The sequence below is a fragment of the Rhincodon typus genome, chromosome 2 (genome assembly GCF_021869965.1).
Source record: "Rhincodon typus isolate 14 chromosome 2, sRhiTyp1.1, whole genome shotgun sequence".
Lineage (NCBI taxonomy): Eukaryota > Metazoa > Chordata > Chondrichthyes > Orectolobiformes > Rhincodontidae > Rhincodon > Rhincodon typus.
Window position 1 is genome coordinate 64851681 of NC_063333.1, and position 20676 is coordinate 64872356.

Here is a 20676-nt window from a genome sequence, read left to right on the forward strand (position 1 = left end):
CAACAAACATTATAGAATTGGACCCCATATACAAACCCATACAGATCAAAACCCGAAATGACAGTACTCGCCATAACGAACCAGACAGTATAAATTCCAAGCGGAGTAGAATAACATCGCTTCATCAGTGGAGCCTCTGATGAAGTTACCTAGCACAGTGATGAAACGTTTGAACGAAAACAAGCCACCTCGGCGAGCAAGTCAACAACCTCATCCACAACCCAAGCTACAGATCTTTGCCAATACTTTAAATTATTCAATGAATTAATGTGCCCCATCATGACCACTTTCAGTTCTAACATAAACTTTAGAATCCAAAAAAAATGTTACCACTTAAGAGTAAGATAAATATTAAAATCACCACTGATTTCTTCCTTTATGTTGGAGTCTCTGAATCCTCCACAAACTGCTGATTGTCTTGGGGTCCTCCATTTGCCCACTCAAAGATTGAGTGCAGGTACAACAACCAGTGAAGAAGGTAAATGGTAAAGACATTGTGGTACAAGAACTAGGAAATCTTCCTACAATTGTGCAGGGTTTTTTGAGTCCACACTTGTAGTGCAATGTGCAGTGTTTCACTCCCCATATCTCAGGGTAAGATACACTTGCATTGGAGGTGATACAACATAAACTCACTATATTAGTGCGTGGAATGAGTGGGTTGCCAAATGTGGAGAGGCTGAGTAAATATGGCATAAACTCTGAAAAGATCAAGAGGTGATCACATTGAAACATGCAAGAGTGAAAGGGCTTAAGAGGATAAACAGGAGTTTGCTTGTTTCCTCTGGCTGAGAATCTTTTTTTCCCTTCAGGCTGGAGGTCTGGAACATAGGAACATAATCTCGGGATAAAGTGTCAATCCCATTGAACCCTCAAGGTTCTACATTTTTGGAATTATCTACCCCCACCCCCACCTCCGCAAGGGTTGTGGTTTCTCCATTACTAAGTACATTTAAGGTTGACAATTTTTTTAATTATCTTGGCAAATCAAAGAGAAGGATTGTGGAGAGTTCTGCATAGTGGGAAAATAGATTGAAGCAGAGGATCAGCTATCATCGTATTAAATGGTGGAGAAAACTTGAGGGACTATATTGCCCGTTCCTATTTCGTATGTTCTTCCTTTCACAAGTTAAGCAAATAAAACTTGTTTGCCATTGTAATATGTAAATCAGGCTTAGCCTGCTGGCTCATGAACTGTAAAATCAGATTATTCCAGCATCAAAATTCATTAAAAATTGCAAATATTGAGATCTATAATACAATGCTGCTGGGTGAAAACGGAGCATGACTCTATTAGGTAACTGCAAATTATTGCTACTCAAAGAATGCATACTACATGACTTATGGTTCTAAAACCCCCATCCAACACACTACTCTTTCACTTCTGCTCTACATGGTCATTACAGGCCTAAGCACACAGTTGGCATCAATTGCAGCCTCCATCTCCCACCATCGATTTCCTCAGAGCACTTAAATGAGTAGCCGAATTGCTTCCATTTGATAGCTTAAAGCTATTCCCCAAACCTTCCAGTTAAAGTCCCTATAGAAATTAAATTGTTATTTTCAAAGAAGTCTCCTGTTTAAAAGCAGTTGTTCATATTTGTGTGAATAGCAATCCTGTTCCTCAAGGAAATTAGAGTCATAGAATCATGCAGCACAGAAACAGAGTAACGGCCCAACTGAACCAGTCCTATTTGCCTGTGTTTGGCCTATATCCACCTATACCTTTCCTATCCATGTACTTGTCCAAATGTCTTTTAAATGTTGTAGTTGTACTCACCTCTACCACTTCCTCTGGCACCTTGCTCCATATACACACCACCCTCTGTGAAAATGTTGCCCCTCTGGTCCTTTTTTAAACCTTTCCCCTCTCATCTTAAATCTGTGCCCTGTAGTTTTAGACTCCCCTATACTGGGGATAAAAACTTTGGTTATTCACCTTATCTATGCCCCTCTTGAATTATAAACCTTTGTAAGGTTCCACCCTCAGCCTCCAATGCACCAGGGAGAGAAGTCCCAGCCTATTGAGCCTCTCCCTATAACTCAAACCCTCCAGTCTTGGTAACATCCTTGTAAATCCTTTTTGTACCCTTTCCAGTTTAATAACACCCTTCAAATAGCAGGCCAACCAGAATTGTGCACAGTACTCCAAATGTGGCCTTACCACTCACTTGAACAGCTGTAACATGATGTCCCAACTCCTGTACTCTGCCCTCACTGATGAAGGCAAGTGTGCCAAATGCCATCTTCACCACCTTGTCTACCTGTGATGCCACTTTCAAGGAACTATGTACCTTTACCACTAGTTCAACACTACTGAGGACCCTAGAATTAACTGTATAAGTCCTGCCCTGGTTTGTCTTACCAAAATGCAACACCTCACATTTATCCAAATTACACTCTTACCTGCCATTCTGTAGCCCACTGGCCCAGTTTGTCAAGATCCTGTTGTAATCTTAGATAACCTTCTTCACTGTTCACTTTACCACCAATTTTGGTGTCATCTGCAAACTTACTAACCATGTCTCTTATATTCTTATCCAGATCATTTTAAATAAATGACGAACAACAGTCGACCCAGCACCGATCCTTGCAGCACACCACTGGTCACAGGCCTTTGGTCTGAACAGCAAACCCTCTACCACCACCCACTGTCTCCTACCATCAAGTCAATTTTGTAACCAATTGGTTATCTCTCCCTGAATTCCATGTGATCTAACCTTACTAACCAGTCTACCAAGCAGATTCGTGCTGAAGGCCTTGCTAAAGTCCATGTAAATAACGTCTATCACTCTATCTTCATCTATCTTCTTTGTCACCTCTTCAAAAAACTCAATTAAGTTTGTGCAATTATCAGACTTGAGCTCTCATGCATGGCAGGCTTGGTTTTACTGGAAAACCTCATCTGTCACAATAAAATTAAGTCCTGGGAGATTTTTGGGAATTTTAATACTCCACATGGTGGGAAGTGGAGAAATTTGTTAGTGGAATGCAGAGCAGAGAGCACAGGCAGCAGAAAGGGAAAGATAGAAAAATCTTTTTCCAGACTTCTGAATTCTAATGAATGGAGCAGCATGAAACTTAAAATAACGTATATTATAAAGTTAAATATTTAAAGTAAAATGAGAAATTGAAACACTTACCTGAAAAAGAGAAAATCAAAATAGAAACTGTAGCTGAGAAACTCCTACCATTTAGTGGCCAGAACGTGCTATTCCATTGTCATGGTCAACTCTTAGATACAAAAAATATCTTTAAATTGTTTGCCTGCACTTAATTATGCAATTACCATAGAATCATACAGTACAAAAGAGGCTCTTTGGCCCATCAGATAATTACATTAACAATGCTATGCAAAATCTACACTAGTCCCACCTTTCAGCACTTGGCCCATAACTGTGAATGTTGTGGCATTTCTAGTGCTCATTCAAGTACTTTTATTTAAAGGTTGTGCAGTTATCTTCCTCAACTACCCTCCCAAGGAATGCATTCCAGACTCTGACCATGCTCTGTGTGAAAACTGTTTTCCTTAAACATCCTGCTTTTCACCTTATGATTATGCCTCCTTGTTGTTATCCTTCAACTAAGGGGAATAGCTGCCCCTCATAATCTTATACATCTCTATCAGGTTTCCCCTCAACTTTCTCTGCTCCAAACAAAACAACCTGAGCTTATCCAATCTCTCTCAATAGCTAGAGTGTTCCACCCCAGGCATCCCATGAATCACATCTGCACCTCCTACGGTGCAATCCCATGCTTCCTATAGTGAGGAGACCAGAACAGCGCACAGTGGCCTAACCAAAATTCTGTACAGTCCAACATTGTGGGACCTTGTCAAAAGCTTTGCTGAAATCCAAGTAAATTGCATCAATTGCACTCCCTCGCCTACACACTTGGTTACCTGTTCAGAAAAGTTCAGCCAGATTTGTTAGGGTTGACCTCCCTCTGACAAAGCCTTTTTGATTGTCCCTGATCAAACCTCGCTTCTCTAAATGGAATTTTCTCCAATAATGTTCCCTGTTCTTCAAATTTATGCCTCAACTAATAATGCAAGCATTTTTATGCCTTCTTAATTATGCTATTAACTTTCCCTGACACTTTCAGGGATGTATGGATAAACAATCCCTCTATTCCTCTGAGCTTCCTAGTATCCTGCCATACATTGAGTGCTCCCTTGTTTGGTTGCATCTTCCAAAGTGCATCATCTCATACTTGGTTAGATTCTATAGGGCTATCTGACCAATCCAGTTATAGCTTTCTGTAACCCAAGACCACCACTTTCACTGTCAGCCACCAGGTCAATCATTGCTTCATCCACAAACTTACTTATCATACTGCCTCCCCCCGCACACTTCCACCTAATCATTTATATTATATATCACAAACAAGAAGGGACCCAGCACCGATCCCTGTGGTACTCCACTGGACACTGGCCTTTTACCACCGCCCTCTGCCTCCTGCCACTGAGCCAGTTTTGGATCCAATTTGCCAAGTTACCCTGGAGCCCATGTATTTACCTACTTTATCAGTTTCCCATGTGGGACCTTGTCAAAAGCTTTGCTGAAATCCAAGTAAATTGCATCAATTGCACTCCCTCGCCTACACACTTGGTTACCTGTTCAGAAAAGTTCAGCCAGATTTGTTAGGGTTGACCTCCCTCTGACAAAGCCTTTTTGATTGTCCCTGATCAAACCTCGCTTCTCTAAATGGAATTTTCTCCAATAATGTTCCTACCACTGAGTGAGACTCTGTAATTCCCTGGCATACCTTTACCACCGTTCTTAAAAAGAGGAGCCGCATTAGCTGTGCTCCAGTCCTCTAGCACCTCCCCTGTGGCCGGAGTGGAATTAAAAATTTGGGTCAGGGCCCCTGCAGTTTCCTTCCTTGCCTCCCACAGTGGTCTGGGGTGTAATTCACCTGGAATTAGGAATTTGTCCACTTTTATACCCACCAATACCTGCTCACTCCCTATAATCAGTCTGCTCAAGCACCTCAAAGTCAATCTTCCTAAATTTTGTGCCTACATCTACCCTCTCCTGAGTGAATACTGTGTTAAAATTAAATTTTCTTTTTGGAAATGAACATACCCAAGATTTTCAATACAAATAATATATTCTGTTCTTAATTCTGATTTATTTTGTTAATTTGAACTTTTCTCTTTGCTTCAGGATTACACAATACAGCCTCGCTATCTCTTGATATTATCATGTACAGGAAGGAAACCACATATTCTTAATGTCTTCAATCAACTTACATAGTAACTTGTCTAACAGTAGTAGATTGATTGTGATAATATGTTTAAAAATCTAGTTATTTGTTTTGACTACTATTGTATAGGAGATCTATAATTGGCCATACCAACATATGCATTACATGATATCTTTAATTAAAAGAGCTACTCCTCCTCCTCTTCCTAGTTTCCTGTAATTATAAAATGTCATATGTCCTTAAATATTCAGCTCCCAGTTTTCATCACCTTACAACTGTATCTCTGATCATTTATGTAGGAATATAACGCTTAAGAGCATGAGTAGGCATTTGACACTTCCAGCCTGCCGCTGCTTTCGGCAAGATCATAGCTGATCTGGTTGTTCTGTGTTCTACGTTTCAGTCTGCCTCCCGCAACCTTGACTCCCTTATCTATCAATAAACTATCCATCTTAAATAAATTCAACAAGCTAGCCTCCAAGGTTTTCTGGTCAAGTGAATGCTACAGAGTAATGATCCTCTGAGAGAAAACGTCTCTCCGTTTAATCAGAGGTCCTGTTATAAACTGTATTCTCTAGTTCTAGTCTCTCCTAAAATGGAAATGTCCTCTCAAAATCCACCCTGTCAAATCCTTTCAGAGAGTCTTGTATGCTTCAATAAGATCATGTTTTATTTTTCTAAACTCCGGTGGGTAAAGGCCTAACCTGTTTGACCTTTCTTCACAGGATGAGTCCTTCATCCTGTAAATGTGTCAAGTGAATCTTCTCTGAGCTGTTTGTGATGCAACTTTGTCCTTTTTCAAATACGGAGAGTAATGGTACAGAATACTCCAGATGTGATCTCACCGACGCCCTGTATAGCTACACTAAAATTTCCCAACTTTCATACAACATTCTTCTTGCAATGAGCATCAATATTACATTTGCCTTTCTAATCACTTGCTGCTATTGCAGACCTTTTGTGATTCATGTACCAGGATACCCAGATCCCTCTAACTCTGAGCTCGACAATTTTTCCCTATTTAAATGCTATACTGCTTTTCTGTTCTTCCTGCCAAAATGGATAAATTGCCATTTTCTATCAATTTTTATTCACACAGTTATCCAGTCTATATCCCTTTGCACCCCATCTATCTCCTCTTGATAACTATCTACCTTGGTATTGTCAGCAAATTTAACTTTCATGCATTCAGTCATGTTACCAAAAAAAATTGATGTTGATTATGTAAAGTTGGGGCCTCAGCAGTAGTCCCTGTGGCAGTCCACTTGCTGGCCTGAGAAATTAATCTGTCTCTGCTTCTTGTTAGCTAACCAGTCCTTCATCTGTGCTAATATGTTACCTTTTACACAAAATAAGATCTTGTTGTGTAGTAATGGTTGATGTGACATACTATTAAATACATACTGTAAATCTAAATATGCCACCTTCTCAGGTTCTCATTCTATGCACCTTTTATGTTACTTCCTCAAAGAACTCTAATAAATGCATTAAACGCTGTTTCCTTTTCACAAATCTGCCTGATTATTTTATGAATTTCTGAGTATCCTGTTATAACCTCCTCAATAATAGATTCTCTCAAATTCTTATGACAGATGCTATCCTAACTAACAGTTTCCTGATTTCTGTCTCCTTCCTTCTTTGAATAATCATGTTATGTTAGGTATTTTCCAATCTGCTGGGTCTCTTCCAGAATGTAAAGAATTTAGAAAGATTGTAATCAATCTCTCTGCTATCTCTGCAGCCACTTCTTTGAAGACTGTAAGATGCATGCCATGTGCTTCAAGAAACCTGTCAGACTTGGGACTAATAATTAGCCCAGCATCTTTCCCTGGTGATGGTGATTGCTTTTAAACTCCCTTCTCCCTTTCATCTCTTGACTTTCCAGTGTAAGTGAATTTGCTTTAGCTATTTTGGTCCATAAAATTTGTCCAAGTCTTTTGGCCTACCACTAACCTGTGCAAAATTGTACAGTGTTCCTTTCCGTTCAACCCTTAGTTTCCTTAGCCATGGGTGATCCACCTTTTTCAGTCCTTCTCATTGGCCACATCTTTGCTTTGAGTTATTAAATATCTCATTAATATTGTACCATTGCATTTCTACTGTTTTTACTTTAACTTAATTTCCCGGTTCACTTTATCTAGTTATGCCTTCATATCATAACAGCAACCTTACTTAGGTTTAAAATTGTAGCCTGAGAACCAAATGTCTCCCTTTCAAACTGAATGGGAAGTTCTACCAAGTTCTGATCACAGTGGCTTTAGAGGCTCCTTTATCATGAGTTTATTGATTAATCCTGTCTCTTTGCTCCTTACCAGGTTAAGAATAGCTTCCCCTCAGTTGGTTTTATTTAGCTCGAAGAAACTGTCCTGGGAACACTCAATGAACTCATTTTCTACCTTTACAAATCTAGTTTGCCCAATCTACATAGAAACATGGTGAAGGAGTAAGCCATAGTTAACCGTTGAACTCATACTGTGTTCCTGCTTTCTCCCCATAACTGTCGTCATCCCCATGATGACTATCCTTGATTAACCCTTGCCTCTTCAAGTGGAGATAAATTCTGTCCCTCAATTGTTTTAATAGTTTTCCTACTGCTGATGTTATGTTCACTGGCTTTTAATTCCCTGGTTTATCTCTACCACCCTTTTTGAATAATAGTACCATTCTAGCTGTCTTCCAGTCCTCAGGCACCCCTATCCAACAGACCCCCACTTTTGTCAGTAGAGGCTGTAACTACCTCCCCTCCATCAGATAATTCCAATGTCTGAGACTCTACCAATTCTGTCTTCTCCATCCCCATTGACGACACTTGCAGTCATATCCTCCTGTTCCTGGCTGTGGACCATATTAGTAAACTCTCTACTAAAAGATTCGACAGCCTCTTGGAACAGTATTCGGCTAAATTTTCTCTTCCCTGATTTGTCTGCAAATCAACCTTCAGCTCAGTGACTGAGCTGAAGTTCTTCCAGCTTTAGATACCTGTGGTAGATGTTTGTCCTGGGTTACACCAGCATCTCTTGCCCAGCCATCTTTATAGTCACTAATTTTGCTGATTTGCATTTTAATTAATGTCTCTGGACCTCTCTGTGCATACTGTAATTTCGATAAATCTCCTACTCACCCTATTGAAATTCCCTAGTTAAGAAATATAGGAAATCCTCATCAGCCAACCTAAAGAGCTTTACTACAATTAATAAATTGCATTCTAATAAAATATCATTTAAAATGCAAGTAATTTTAAGTGAGTTAAATAATCACTAACTACCTGTTTTTTTCTGTGATATTACCCCTGACTTGTTTCCAAAAATATGCTTTATCAATAAAATTTGTAAAAGTACAGAGCAAGACATTTTGAAAGACTTGGAAAATGAAAGTGCAACAAAATTCAAATGGTCCATGAAGCATGTTTCACCCTCAGTGCCACAGTAAAGCTGTGATACTCTTAATATTTACAGCCTGAAGGCACAACATTTCAAATTGAGAATTGCAGGAAATGCTATTGAAATAATTTCTTTTTAAATCAATATTCAATGTTCCACTCTGTCTCAAAACAATTACAATAATCTTGATATTTATAAATTACATTTTTTGTAGGGCATATAGCTGGCAGGTTCTGCAGTTGGATTTTTTTTTTCAGAACAAGGTCAACTCCATCTGGATTCACAGACTGGACCAGACTGCCTTGAGGTCCTCCCCTCACCCATGCCTCTAGGTGCTGTGACCGCTTGTCTCAGAGTTTACCTCTAGGTTCAACTCACTACGTGTTTTGGGATCCTGCTCTCACCCACTCCTCTTGGTGTTAGTGACTCCGCCTTGGGATCCTCCTCTCATTCACTTCACAGTTGGAGCTGTCAATTCATACGTTTTATTACGAATGCTATGTGTGTTGAGAAACAGAAGTTACTTTTCTTTTCTACTATTTTCACAACCTGTCAGCCTAATATACTGCCACACTCTTAAGGATGTACCCTATGTTCCTTGCTCTAATTATTCTTGGGTGATGTAATGGGTATCAACAACTTGCACACACAAGGCTCTGGATCAGAGTTTGACAAAGCTGCTTGGCTAAATATGGCAGCAAGGTGAAGCCACTGTCGGCCAACGTTTTCCTTGAGGGGCTGGAATAACACTCTGGCTTCACCTGGTTCGCCTGCAGCCATAAGCTCTCCAGTTGTATTGAGCTGCCAAATTTATTGGGAAACAGGACTGACAACCACTGAATGTAAAACAGCTTCCAACTGCGCTGTGGGAGCCCAATTCAAATCATCTAATGAAATGTTCCACCATTCCAAGAAAGAGCAAAAATGGTAAGAAGTACATATGTAGCAGATTTAGAATGTTTTATGTTTTTAACCCAGTAAACCCTTATCTCCCCAGTGCCCCCAAAGGCTCTTACCTCACCCTCCTCTCCTGCACTATGTCCCTAAAGATGTTGATATGTAAGGTCCCTTTTACTGCAAACAAAAGGATTACGTTCATCCTATGCACCTTTTTTGAATTCGCCAGAAGGTTTTGGAGCCTTTTGTTCTATGTTGTTTTCTTTGTAATATTACCTCAACCAATCAGAATTGCCTTGCCATACAATCAAAATTCACATTTCTTCTATGCTAGAAATTGTTGAGATTGGTTGAAAGTTGACATTTTTGCATTTGTTCTGATGAGTGTTAAACAAAAAGCTTTGTCTCTTTTCAGCAGTAAAATACATTTTTTTTAATTTCTCACTAAAGCTTTGGTCTAAAAGCATATATTCGTGCGTCTGCTGAACGCAAAGAACTCACAGCAGATTGTTATATTTTTGGAAAGGTAAAATATAGTGGCAAATTTTCTTCGCATTCCACTAAATGTGTCTAGAGGATGATCTAAGAAAGGTTCTGATTCATTGGCAATGGGGGATGAGCAAGTTCTCTTCATGGAAATGATGATTAATTACAAACAGCGTCAAATTCATACAGTACCTTGACTGTGATAAAGTGCCCTAAGATACAAATTTGTCACACATATCTAGTTTGATGTTCATGTATTTTAGTATATAAGTTTAGTTTTATGAGTTAAAGTTTAATTGTAGATTGTGAGATAGATGCAATCGAAGCACATGGAAGTCTATTACACTTAAGTTTGGTATATGTTGCTTCACGAGGGTGACGACGAGGGGTTAGATGAGAAACAGGTGGGCTTGCTGAGCTGGAGATGTGATGTTATTGGCTATTTCATCACTTTCATAAGGAATATCTCCTATGATCTTCATTCAGAGTTGAAAGTTTTATTCTGGTAATTGTATTGCTCCAATTTATGTGCCCAGGCAGGCTTCCATGTTTCTATTTTCTGTCTCATTGAAATCTAAAATGTTAGAATTATTTAGATTCTATCCAGAAATGGAAGGTTTATTATACTGTGAAATAGAACATTATTTTAAATGCCTGTATTAATATAGCCAGCAGATGCATGTTATTTTGCATTACACATTACCTCCAAAGTCTAAATGAGGTAGAGGAGCAGAAAAATCTGGGAATACAGATTCACAAAGCATTAAAACTACTGAGCCAGATTTTCTAGTTTTGCCTTTTTTTTTAAAGAAAGGAAGGAGCTCTGCATTTCTGAGAGGAAATTCTGCTTGGTGCTCTCTCAGAAATCCAGAGCAATACTTCCTTTCTGACAGTTCCTTCACAGCATCAAATTGTCAGAGAAAAGCCCCTTTTCGTAGCAGGTAGCTGTTGTATTCTTAAATTTAAAGGACCTGACAGCCACTTTGTACTTACCCTTTGACAGCAGTTAGAGTGCTTGGGAGCATTGGGTGCCAAATGGGTAGGGGATAGGGAGCCACACTAGAGTGCCTAGTGTGGAGGCTGCTAGCTGGGAGGGTACCAGGTACGTACAGTGCCAGGGTACCAACTGAGTAAGGAATGAGTGTGATGAGGTAGGGTGCCAGCTGGGTAGGACACCTGCTGAACAGGGTACTAGCTGAGGTGGGGTAGGGTGAAAGGTGGCAAGGGGCCAGCTCGGTGTCCAGGGTAGATCAGGATGGACTGGAGAAATCCGATCCGGCAGGTGGTGAGTATGATAGGTATTGGATCTGGAGGATGTTTTGGGTCTGGCAGTGGAAGGGGAGGTAGGGAGGTGTGGGTAGCATTCGGGTTGGGTTGGGTTGGGGTGGGTTGGAGGAATGGGTCTGGCTGCAGCAGCATGTGGATGAGTGTTTCAGGGGTTGGGCTGGCACTTATGGCAGAGGGAAGAGGGGATTGGATCTGGTGGTAGAGGTGTTGGGATTCAAGGGTGGGTCCACTGGCAGTGGTGCTCAGTTGGTCAGAGGGTGGATCGGGGTGAAGAGTCGGCCCTGGGGGCGCTGCCAGGCCCTAATAAGGGGGAGCAGGGATATTGTTGGGGCGGAGACTGGCAATTGTGAGTCAGTTTAATAGTTCCTCAGGGATAGACAAAGTATTCACTGGAATTGTCCGAAGTCTCTGATTTTTGTAACTTGCATAGGGTTTCTGCAGACAGATATACCAGTCTTTTCCTGTACGATCTTGAAGACTTCAATCGGATCAACCTTTAGCCTTCTAAATTCTAGACAGACCAGGCCTCATTCGTATAATCAATAATCTATAATCATGATGATCCCATGTTTAGAGAGATGAAAGCTACAAGTATAAGATAGTCACAAATAAAAACAATAAAGGATGCTCCTATTTCACCCAGAGAGTGGTTCGAATATAGCACGTGCTACCACAGAGACTAGTTGAGGTTTATAGTCTCAATGCTTCTAAGAAGATAATGATGAACATGAGAGAGAAGCTAAAAGGAGATTATTTTGATAAGGTTAGAGTAAGAGTGGTTGGAGAATGTTCATGTGGAGCGTAAGCACTGACATAGAGCAGTTTAGTTGAATTGCCTGTTATGAACTTACCATATAGTGGTAACCTGTTTACTATATTACTTTTGTTTTAGAAGCAAAGAACACAGGTATTTACTAAAAAATGAAGCCATGAAGCTCCCAGTTTAAACAAAAGAATTATTCTGCACAAAAATTAAACAATATGAACTATAGAAATTGCATTCTATCGTAAATAGTCAGTCATATTAAAGAAACTAAAATAAACACCATTGCCCAAATCTAATATGTTAACTCCACTTTGAGAAAGTAAGAACTGCAGATGCTGGAGTCAGGGATAACACAGTGTGGAGCTGGAGGAACACAGGCCAAGCAGCATAAGAGGAGCAAGAAAGCTGACGTTTCAGCTCGGGACCCTTCTTCAGAAAATCTTTTCTGAAGAAGGGTCCTGGCCTGAGACATGCACAGCCGAGATGGGAAGCTGACGCGTGGTTTTGCTGTGAGAAGGATCTCGCCTGGGGCCTGGAGCCTCTTCCTTTTACATTCTCTCACGGGCCATCAGCATGCAGGAGTGGAGTCTGGGAGCAGACAGCAGCCAGGATATTCAATTATAGAGCATTGTGAACTCTATGGTTTCTACCTGGGAAAAGATTAGAGACTTTTATGACTGGGCAGTGGAAAATGGAGACAAGCGGACTGACCCCTGGTTCCTGGTTTACTCATCCATTCCCATTATTGTGACCTTCTAATCTGCAAATATGGACCAAAGTACATGTGAAGTTGAGAACCATTCAATCTGAAATATGTTCTATCCCATTCTTTCAGTTCCTCTGTCTCTGTCGCATATGTTCAGATGAGGCCAACTTCGACAAGGGAGCCTCTGAAATGTCCACATTCTTCCTCAACCGAGGATTCCCCAGCTCCGTTGTCGACAGGGCCCTCAACCAGGTCTGACCCATCTCCCGCACTTCTGCCCTCACCCCTTCTCTTCCCTCCCGCAACAGCAATAGGGTTCCCCTTATCCTCACCTACCATCCCAACAGCATCCACATCCAGAAGATCATCAGACACCATTTCTGCCACCTCCAGCAAGATGCCGCCACCAGACACACATTCCCCTCCCCTCCCTTATCTGCCTTCCACAGGGACCGTTCCCTCCGGGACACCCTGGTCCATACTTCCTTCACCCCCAACACCTCCCCACAGCCCTACGGCACCTTCCCCTGTAACCGGCGAAGGGGCAACACCTGCGCATTTACCTCCTCCCTCCCCAGTATCCAAGGGCCCAAACATACCTTCCAGGTGAAGCAACACTTCACCTGCACTTCCCAGAATCTAGTCTACTGCATTCGCTGCTCACAATGTGGTCTCCTCTACACTGGGGAAACGAAGCATAGACTTGGCGACCGCTTTGCAGAACATCTACGTTCTACTCGCAAAAAAGACCCTGAACTACCTGTTGCCTGCCACTTCAATGCACCACCTTGCTCCCTGGCCAACATCTGTCTCCGGCTTGCTACAGTGTTCCAGTGAAGCCCAACGCAAGCTGGAGGAACAACACCTCATTTTCCGCTTGGGGACCCTACAGCCCTCTGGACTCAATATTGAGTTCACTAATTTCAGGGCCTAATCTCTCCCATGTCCCAGCACCCCACCCCACACACCAGGCCTTGTTACCACATAGCCTACCATTACACACCCCCTGTAGTTAGTCACTAACAGTCCCCAGTAACAACTATTCACCCTCCCAGCCTGATCGTTAGCAACTTCTTTGTCTGTCCAACTGTCTTTCTCTCTCTTAGGATAGAGCCCAATCGTTTACTCCCTACCCGACCCACCCCGCTATTTTCTGCGTATAAACTGCTGTTTTCCCAGCCCAGCCACCATCCGTTCTGAGGAAGGGTCACCGGACCCGATACGTTGACTCTGTTTTCTCCTTCACAGATGCTGCCGGGCCTGCTGAGCTTTTCCAGCAACTTTGTTTTTGTTCCTGATTTACAGCATCTGCAGTTCATTTGGTTTTTATTTGAAATATGTTCTACTTGTTTATGCAGATTCTATGAACTCCACTTTGTTCCTTCACCTATTACATTTGCATCCAAAACCAAGAAGTGAGATATTTATAAAACTTGGAAGATTAAGTGCTTTTTATGTATACTGTGATAATGATTCATAAGTATGTTAAGATTTCCAGTTCTTCCATTTACTTCCAGCAAAGTTGTCTCCTCAAATCTCCACCAACCACCCAGACGTTATAAACTCCATGTTCAAAATAGGCATCTCCGGTATCTTGCATAATAATATCTGACCAGAACTTCACTGCTTCAAACCTCTTCAATTATGGTGTTTTGTATCTAAACGTGTGTACCTCTGTTCCTGGCTTGGCTATATCGGTCAACTCGCTACCAATAGAAATAATCACCTAACAGGACCTCTTAATTATTTCCGCCAACACCCAAACTTCACCTGAATTCTGCTCAACAAGATGTTTCCTTCATCCCAGCTTGTTCCGAACTCTCAAATTACTCTGCTCGAACCAACAATTAGCTCAAGGAGCCTGCTGACACCTATAAATAACTTACTGACCCTTTTATTTTGTTCATCTCCTAAGCAACCGGGTCTTGTGATCTCTCAGTAGAACACAGTTTTTGTTAAAACAGAAATCAAATCCTTGTTTCTAAGGGTCTATTAACCCACGTAATAAATAGCTTTTAATTCTCCCAAAAGTATATAAACCATTGCACTGTGTGTGTTGCATATTTTATCTGATTCTTTGCAATTAAAGGACCAATTATTGTATAAATCCAACACATTTGAAACGTGCGCTGTGGAGGTGCCAGTGTTGGAGTGGGGTGGACAAGGTCAAAATTCACAATGCCAGGTTATAGCCCGACACTTTTATTTGAAGTCAAGCTTTCAGAGTCTCGCTCCTGTTCAGGTGTCAGTGAGAGAGGAGGCATCAGACACAGAATTATAAGCAAAAGATCAAAGGGTCAAAGAACTAATGCGAATGTGTTAAACAAACCTAAGATGGCTGTTAAATCTTTAATCAGTTAGAAAGGATTAATATGCAAATTTCAGAATTTCTTTCAAGTCACTGCCACAAGATAACTAAAGGTTTTATGAGTTCCCTCAGTATACTAGAGGTGACATCCCAGGTCAGACAATGCATTGTAGGTGTGAGGCCTTGTTTAGAATCTGGCTGTGTATCAGCTTCACAGCAAACTACCCAGCCTTCAGGACAACATCAACCACAACACTATACAGCCCTATCATGGCAACCTCTGCAAGACATGTCAGATCATCGACACGGACACTACTATCACACGTGGGGACACCACCCACCACGCACATGGCAGATACTCATGTGACTTGGCCAGCATTGTCTATCTCATACGCTCCAGGCAAGGATGCCCCGAGGTATGGTACATTGGCGAAACCATGCAGAAGCTACGACAACAAGTGAATGGACCCCACGCAACAATTGCCAGACAGGGATGTTCCCTCCCAGTGGGGGAACACTTCAGTGGTCAAGGATATTCAGATCTTTGGGTAAACGTTCTCCAAGCCAGACTTCGGGGTACACAACAACGCAAAGTCACCAAGTAGAGGCTGATAGCCAAGTTCGGTACCCATGAGGACGGCCTCAACTGGGATTTTGGGTTCATGTCGCACTACAGTTGACCCCACCGTAGTATACACTCTCACACACAAACACACTCAGACACACATACTCACACTGTCACAGACCCTCTCTCTCACACACACTGTCACACTCCCTTTCTCTCAAGCACAAGTGCACATACTTTCTCTCTTAAGCATGTGTGCACACACACATTCTCTCTCTCTCTCTCTCTCTCTCTCTCTCTCTCTCTCTCTCTCTCCCCCCCCCCCCCTCATACGCATTTGCTTGCATGCACACTCTCGCACACCCTCACACATATAAATCTCTGGGGTCAATTTGCATTTGCAGATTTGTAATGCAGATGACATTCTATTTTGTTCAAAAAGCACACAATTTGTAGACAGTCAATGTGGCATTTTATAAATTCCTACTTTGAAAATAAAACTGGTCTGACTGCAAGTTGATACACAGCCAGATTCCAAACAGGCGCCTCTCCTAAAATGCATTGTCTGACCTGGGATGTCACCTCTGCTATACTGAGGGATCTGACTTGAAAGAGATTCTGGATTTTGCACATTAATCTTTTCTAACTGATTAAAGATTTGACAGCCATCTTAGATTTGTTCAACACATTCGCATTAGTTCTTTGATCTTTTGCTTATAAATTCTGTGTCTAATGCAACGTCTCTCTCTGACACCTGAAGAAGGAGCAAGACTCCAAAAGCTTGTCTTCAAATAAACTTGTTGGACTATAACCTGGTGTCGTTTGAAATGTGTGTTGTAGGAACGTACCTCTAGGTGGTGCAAGAAGTGCACAAGTCCAGAAACTCCACCCGCAAGTGACAGATACAGCTGCCTTCTAACTGGAAGGTTAGTATCTTGAGCCAGCCCTCAGGCATTCAGCAAATCAGTGGCAATCCTAGATCAAGTGTGAGTACTGGGTGCTGGCATGACCTATCCTCAAGTCTCAAATGTAACTCAGATACACTATGTGTCATTCACCCATCATGAGCTGCTGCCTGGCTACACTGCTCAAGGGCTGGAATGAATTACTGGCCTTCTATCTCTCTCGTTCACTTGCTCACTCGCTCCCCTTCTCTCTCACCACACCACTTCCCACAACCCCCCAGCCCCTTAACTTTGATCCCACGCTTTGCTCCCCCTCTGGGTCTCTCAGTCCCAGTCTCCCCTGGATATGCAGAAATTTGGCTTCAGAAGGCCATCTACACATGCACAGATCGTGGAGTTATTAGTTATTATTGACTGCGTACGCAATGATGCGTCTGGCAGAGGGATGTCTATTGCCAGTAACTAACGTCACCAGGACCATTTGTGCAAGTAGAGGCCGCCTTTTTGATGGCCATCTTTGTGTTTGAGCCAATTACTGTTTTGATTAAGCACTTTGCAGCCATCTGGACTCAATGTTGTGTTTCACACTTTGAGATTGTAATTGCTCCCTCATTTTGTTTCCTTTTTATTGCAAATGTTGGCCTTAAGGTTATTTTTCTAGTCTGTACTCTGATGACAGCTGTTCATTATTTGGCTATTTGGAACTCTTCTGGTCTCACATTTTCTTTCTTTACCTCCCAAATTATACACTGCTTATACAGGAGCTCCATTTTGAAGTATACTGAGCCAGATCAGTATGTTTCATTCGCAAGCTTCACTGCTTTTCCTTCTGAGTTCTCCCATAACCGCTCTTTTTGGCTGCAACCCATCAACTCATTTGTTGTTTAATGTCTCCCAGTTTCCACCTGAATACAGTCCTTTCCTTTTTTTTCTCCACCCTCCCACGTTTCACTTCCTCAAAAGATATTGTATTTCTAGCTTTACCTAGTTCCAAAGAAAGGTCACAAACTGAAATGTTAACTCATTTCTCTGCATAAATGCTGATTATTTATCGCATTTTCTGTTTCTATTTTATATTTAAAGAACGTACTGTCATCAAAACTGAGGTTTTCATGTGTGTATTTACATCACAAGAAACTTGCAAAATTGCAGGTGAAGGTTTGCAATGGGACAAAACAAAAAATGTTTGTACCATGAAAGTCTTTACCTTTTCTAAACAATTTTGTTAAATACTTCTGCACTATAAGTGAATAACGATTAGAATACAGAGGGGATCATTTCAACTCTAATCACTAGGGACGGGATGAATAATAATGAATTAGTGGCTTTCAACAACTTATCTGATTTTCTTTTCCACACTGCCAATTTGCTTTTGTCCCTTTTCCCGAAGGCTAAGTGTTGAAATTGCCCCAAGAAATTCAGAAAATGTCCTAAAGCACAGGAGGAAAACAATTAAGCAGTCAAAACTGATTTAATCCCTTGGTACATGTACAACCTTAAAATTTCTTGCTTATTTAGTTTGGTGTAGTCAAAAAGCAAAACACAATGCTATATTTAAACAAGTTACCAGAAAAGACATTTGAAGTAAAATTTATAATCCTCGATTGTTAACGGAACTATTTTATCCCTACATTGCCGCACAAATTAATGTTACTTCTCTATATGGGGCCAATGCTACAAACAATGGCTTAGGTATCCCAATCATGGTTGAAAATCTTGTTTCCAACTATTTTGGTCTCCATACTTAAAATATATGCTGTCATTGGAGAAAGTTCAAAAGAGATTCACCAGACTGAGGGGGTTAACTTATCAAGAATGGCTAAACAGGTTAGGACTTGATACATTAGAGTTTAGAAGAATGCATGGTGATCTTATTGAAACATGCAAGATTCTGACTGGAATTGACAGAGCGGATGTTGGGAAGATGTTGACACCAGTAGGGGAGTTTTAAATTAAAATAATAGCTATAGAATAAGAGGACAGGCATTTAAAATTGAGATACAAAAGTCAGTATTCTCTCAAATAGTAGTTTAAGTCTGGAATTCTGTATCAAGAGTCCACTGACAGTGTTTAGAAAGGAGGGAGTTAGAATTTTGAAATAGCCAAGAGTTGACCACTATGAGGAGCTAGCACCAAAGAGTAGTTGAGACCTGAGGCAGTTCAGTTATGGTTTTACAGAATGGCAGGGCAGGCTTGAGGGTCTGAATAACCTCTTATTTCTGTGCTCTTCTGAAAGATTTCGAAACACAATCCTATTTATCTCAACACCACCACCTTATAGTGCCATAATACAAGACAGAGTTCCCTTTCTATTATGTCCATAGGTTTAACTGATGACTGCAAATTGAAAGTAACATTTTATAGAGCTGGATGAACACAGCAGGCCAAGCAGCATCAGAGGAGCAGGAAGGCTGACGTTTCGGGCCTAGACCCTTCTTCAGAAATGGGGAAGGGGGTGGGGGTTCTGAAATAAATAGGGAGAGAGGGGGAGGTGGATAGAAGATGGATAGAGGAGAAGATAGGTGGAGAGGAGACAGACAGGTCAAAGCGGCGGGGATGGAGCCAGTAAAGGTGAGTGTAGGTGGGGAGGTAGGGAAGAGATAGGTCAGTCCAGGGAGGACGGACAGGTCAAGGGGGCGGGATGAGGTTAGTAGGTGGGAGATGGGGGTGGGCTTGAGGCAGGAGGAGGGTATAGGTGGGAGGAAGGACAGGTTAGGGAGGCGGGGACAAGCTGAGCTGGTTTTGGGATACAGTAGGGGAAGGGGAGATTTTGAAGCTTGTGAAGTCCACATTGATACCATTGGGCTGCAGGGTTCCAAAGCGGATTATGAGTTGCTGTTCCTACAACCTTCGGGTGGCATCATTGTGGCACTGCAGGAGGCCCAGGATGGACATGTCGTCTGAGGAATGGGAGGGGGAGTTGAAATGGTTTGCGACTAGGAGGTGCAGTTGTTTAGTGCGAACCGAGCATCGTGCGAATCGTGCTCACATGAGGAGCTCGATTCATCCACTTCACCAACACCTTCCACCCCAACCTTAAGTTCACCTGGACCATCTCTAATACCTCTTTCTCCTTCCTGGACCCCTCTGTCTCCATCTCTGGCAACCACCTAGAAACCGATATCCATTTTGAGGCCACCGACTCCCACAACTACCTAGAATACACCTCCTCCCACCTGCCTTCCTGCAAAAATGCCATCCCCTATTCCCAATTCCCAATTCCTTCGCCTCCGCCGCATCTGCTCCCAAGGTGAGTCATTCCACTCCCGTACATCTCGGATGTTCTCGTTTTTCAAGGACCGCAACTTCACCCCCCTCAGTAGTCGAGAACGCCCTCGACCATGTTTCCCACATTTCCCGCAACTCATCCCTCACACCCCCTCCCCGCAATAACAACCAAAACAGAATCCCCCTCGTCCTCATGTACCACCCCACCAACCTCCGGATCCAACGCATCATCCTCCGACACTTCCGCCATCTGCAATCCGACCCCACCACCAAAGACATTTTTCCCTCCCCACCCTTATCTGCTTTCCGGAGGGACCACTCTCTCCGTGACTCCCTTGTCCGCTCCACACTCCCCTCCAGCCCCACCACACCCGGCACCTTTCTCTTCAACCGCAGGAAGTGCTACACCTGCCCCTACACCGCCCCCCTCCCCCCCATCCCAGGCCCCAAGAAGACTTTCCACATCAAGCAGATGTTCACCTGCACATCTGCTAATGTGGTATACTGCATCCGCTGTTCCCGTTGTGGCCTCCTCCACATTGGGGAAACCAAGCGGAGGCTTGGGGACCGCTTTGCAGAACACCTACACTCGGTTCGCACTAAACAACTGCACCTCCCAGTCACGAACCATTTTAACTCCCCCTCCTATTCCTCAGTGCCACAATGATGCCACCCGAAGGTTGCAGGAGCAGCAACTCATATTCCGCTTGGGAACCCTGCAGCCCAATGGTATCAATGTGGACTTCACAAGCTTCAAAATCTCCCCTTCCCCTACCACATCCCAAAACCAGCCCAGCTCGTCCCTTCCTCCCACCTATTCCCTCCTCCCACTTCAAGCCCCACCCCCATCTCCTACCCACTAACCTCATCCTGCCCCCTTGACCTGTCCATCCTCCCTGGACTGACCTATCCCCTCCCTACCTCCCCACCTACACTCACC

At 42.5% G+C, this 20676-nt stretch overlaps 1 protein-coding gene across 3 annotated transcripts in view; it reads left to right on the plus strand.

The window, feature by feature from the left end:
- LOC109916905 (tyrosine-protein phosphatase non-receptor type 3-like) overlaps window positions 1-20676 on the plus strand; it is a 225860-nt gene that overhangs the window by 169313 nt on the left and 35871 nt on the right. Inside the window, exon 24 of one of the 3 annotated variants that reach the window (XM_048614873.1) lies at window positions 5169-6720. The exons of the other annotated variants lie outside the window; for them this stretch is intronic. Within the exon in view, the coding sequence (XP_048470830.1) occupies window positions 5169-5258 (90 nt within the window). The 3' untranslated portion in view covers window positions 5259-6720. Of the gene's footprint in view, window positions 1-5168; window positions 6721-20676 lie in introns of those variants that run through there. 3 annotated transcript variants of the gene reach the window in all.